Below are 3,970 nucleotides of genomic sequence, written 5' to 3' on the forward strand. Positions count from 1 at the left end.
AAAATATCATATTTTAATTTGTTTAATTATTTATAATTTTTAAATAATTATCATTGTAAAATATCTCAAAAATATCTTATTTTAATTTTTTAATTACTTATTTTATTTTAATTAAGTTTAAGTATTTATAAATTACCGTTAAATATAAAAATATTCGGTTAAATATAAGAATATCTCGTTAAAGTTAACATTAAAAAAATAAAAAACCATTAAATTAAAAAAATTCAATTATCTACACACTTATTATTATATAGAAGAGATAATATTATTTATTTATTTAAAATTTATATGATAACCATAAAAATATAATAAAATTAATCAATAATTTTTTTAAATAAAACTAATTTGCACCGATTGTGATAAAATGGTGTGTATATATACACATAAAATAATATATAGATTAAAATTTGTCACCTAAAACGGTAATTGGATAAATATATAAAACCACGTGTGCTTCAACATTATAGTAAATAGTACATTTTTTAATATAGTAACACATGCTAAAAGATACAAACAGATTAAGATGAGTATTATTGAAGGTAGGTGGGAGAGAAAAAAAAGAAGAAAAGAAGAAAGATACAAGAGAAATTAAAATGATGAAATTGTAACATGAAATCAAGATCAACCTATCCAAAATATCTGTATCATCAATTCCTATCCAATACCACTCTAAATTTCTCTCTTTGATCATCAGTGGTTTGAACATAAAGTTGATATAAGATTTTCAAATAGAGAATAATAATCTTGATCATCATCCATCATGACTACTCCATGCAATAACAATACATATATGCGTAATGACTTATGGGAGAGGATCAAGTTCTTCACAGCAAGAGAGGATCCAAAACAGTGTACAAAGAGTAAAGAACTAGAGCAAAATATAAGATGGTCGAGGCTACGCCAGCGATAAGAGCTCCGGTGACATGGTCGCAAAACTTGGGCACTTGTCCACAGATGGGCAACCACCCGGCATGATCATTCCCTTTTTTTCCCACATCACCTATCGCCAATGCTGCTGAAATGCTTGAGCTCAAAAGCACTGTCATAACCTATAACACATCATCACAGTTCATATTTTTCACTAATAATTATAAGTTGTAAATGGAAAATTATATATTTTTTAGTGTCAATTTGTTAAATAACAATTGTTTTGGTAATTTTTTGTAAAATAATTTTTTTGATATCTTGTCGAGAAATAGCTATGACTTTACAACAAATCATCGAAAAAGATTATTTTCTTTCTTATTAAAGTTTCATTGTCTAATTTCCAGACATATTTTTCTCGTAATAATTATATCGTGGCTCATAAATTATAGTTAAACTTACTTTTTAAGTTAGACAGTAAAGATAAAAAAATTGCTCCACTTTTTATTTTTTTTTGTAATAATTCCCATTTTTCAATCATAATTATGATCAGACTACTATTCTAAAAACATTATCAATTTTTACCAATTACTTATATGTATTAAACAATAAGATAAAAATAATTAAAAGTGGTAATTTGAGAAGATGAAATAGTGCGTAGAGGTATAGTAGTTACCACATCTAAGATAATAACGAAGCGCCTAAACCAGTTCTTGCCAGAAAGAAAGAGAGTTATCAGACTGTATATGCCTGCAATTGCTTCCACGATCATGAAGTACCTATACATATATAATTTCATTATATATGTATACATATCTATGAATAAAAGACAATGAAAAAAAGGTACATAGTTTTGGATGAATATGGCTCACTTGAAAGCTGGGGTGTTACTGTACTTGGCAGTGAAAGTCAAGTTCAAGACATGAGCAGTGTCATGGCTGGTGACGATGACTACAACCGCAGCCACGCTTGCAGCCATGGCTACAAACCTCAGCACAAGGCTCAAGATTTTGCTGTACTTTGCCATGGTTTAATTGAGATTAATTTGAAGAGGAAAAAGGGTCTTGTGGAGAAGTATTTAAATGGGAAAAGTTTGGACGGTTTTAGATGTGAAAATTAGACATGTGTTGAGGTTTGGTAACCTATATATAAATATAAGTACACAATATTATATGCTGTGCTTGTAAGAGCCAACACGTAGTGTAATATGAAATCTAGGGTTTTATTTTATGTATATAGTCAACTTATTACCTTATTTACATGAAAAATTCTTCTGATCAGGTCAACTACTACATGAATATCTATAAATAAATATATATATATATCTATATATATAGACTATAGGGGATGTACTAATTTTCATGATAAGGTTTGAAGATCATCTTATATATTAATTAACACTAATTAGCACTATCTATGTATTGGGTTCTTTTACAAGCATATGTGTAATATGGTGTAGTTGCAATTGGCATAGATATTAAAAAGAGTTGTTTAAATGTCAATTTTGTGTATTCGTTTGCATATCAATTGTGTCATGAACGAAATGATAATCCAATTGTTATACCCAAAATTATCTATTTCCACGTGGTGGCACGTGAAGCGGTGACGTGTCAAGATAAGCGATGACGTGATCACTACAAAAAATAAAGCATATACCGAGAACACGTTCTCGGTATAGACAATTCAGAACCACGCCATATCTACGCGGTTTTTTTTTCATTTTAGTTGATGTACCGAGGACTCTATACCGAGAACATGTTCTCGGTATAGGTTCTTTATATACTTCGTCTTCCCCAAACAGAGAGCTCATTTCTCTGAAACAAAAAAAAACCCCAAACCCGTTTTCTCCACCATTTTTGTTCCATTTTTTGGATTTCGGCCCCCAAAAGCTAGGTTTTTGATAAATCTTCCCTTCCAAAGAAGATTTAGTCATCAATAAGGTCTATTAAGGTATGCATTTATATAGATTTCATTAATATGACAAATTTAGGTTGGTTGTGCCAAGGACATTTTACACTCTATACCAATGACATTGTCCTCGGTACAACCTATACCGAGAACATATTGAATGTCGTCGGTAGAAGTTTACCTCTACCGACGCGGCTGTACCGAGGACTTAATGCCGAAGACATGTTCTCGGTATAAGCTCTACCGAGAACATTTGGGCTTATACCGATGACATTTGTTCTCGGTATAGACCTTGTTTTTTGTTTCATGAAACATGCAAGCTTCATGGAAATCATTTAGGTACATCATATATAATGCATTGTCTATACTTTTGTGTTTGTCGGAAACAATAGCCAATCCTGTGGAGTTTAAATATTGTAAAATAAAAAAAAAAATTAGATATTATTCATTTTTATTTATTTTTGGTCAAGGTAACCAGTTACTTTAATCATATGCTAAAAGAAATAACATGTATGTGTGTATTTGGTTTGGGTAACAAGTTCCTTTTTCTATGTAAACAAGAATATATAATTGAAGCTATCATACCTTCAGGTTCTCCATAAGTGTCTCTCAGTTTGGAAAAGAACCAAAGCCATGAGTTATCATTTTCAGAGTATGCTATTCCAAAAGCCAAGATAAAAACGTTGATGCTAGAAATAGGGTATCGCCATGTGCATTTTTCAAGAAAGTTCCATCAACAACAATTATAGGCCTCAAGTATCTCCAACCCTTGATTGAGTTAAAGAAAGCTATGTATAGGTATTTGAATCTATCACTACAACAAAATAGGCATTTAATGGCTATATGGGGGAGACATTGTAGACATTTAATGTCTCCCCCTAGGGCAGACGTTGTTCCAGGAGCCATCTAAAGTGGCCCTATGACGTCTCCCATGGGGAGACTTTGTAGACATTCAATGACTTATATAACGAGTCATCATTGGTTTTTGTATTTTTTTTTTAAAATAATTAAATAATTATTTTCAGTATATAAATATATTAGTTTTTTTTTTAAATAGAATTAAATATATTAATTAAAAAATCTAAATTATATGAAAATTTAAATTGTGAATTTTCATTAATAAAACTGAAATGTGTAGATATAATATGTTTTTTGCTAGCTAAATATACAAAATTATAATATTTGTTGTTAAACATAC

At 30.0% G+C, this 3,970-nt stretch overlaps 1 protein-coding gene across 1 annotated transcript; it reads right to left on the reverse strand.

Annotated features, from left to right (window-relative positions):
• Positions 1-505: 505 nt before the first annotated feature.
• LOC133800964 (CASP-like protein 1C2) lies at positions 506-1,891 on the reverse strand. Its single transcript, XM_062239079.1, has 3 exons — positions 1,737-1,891; positions 1,541-1,643; positions 506-1,049 (listed from the first exon to the last, which is right to left on the reverse strand). Exons 1-3 carry the CDS (start codon positions 1,889-1,891, stop codon positions 825-827), a joined length of 483 nt encoding a protein of 160 aa, XP_062095063.1. The 3' UTR covers positions 506-824.
• Positions 1,892-3,970: the final 2,079 nt, after the last annotated feature.

Source organism: Humulus lupulus, chromosome 9 (genome assembly GCF_963169125.1).
Source record: "Humulus lupulus chromosome 9, drHumLupu1.1, whole genome shotgun sequence".
Lineage (NCBI taxonomy): Eukaryota > Viridiplantae > Streptophyta > Magnoliopsida > Rosales > Cannabaceae > Humulus > Humulus lupulus.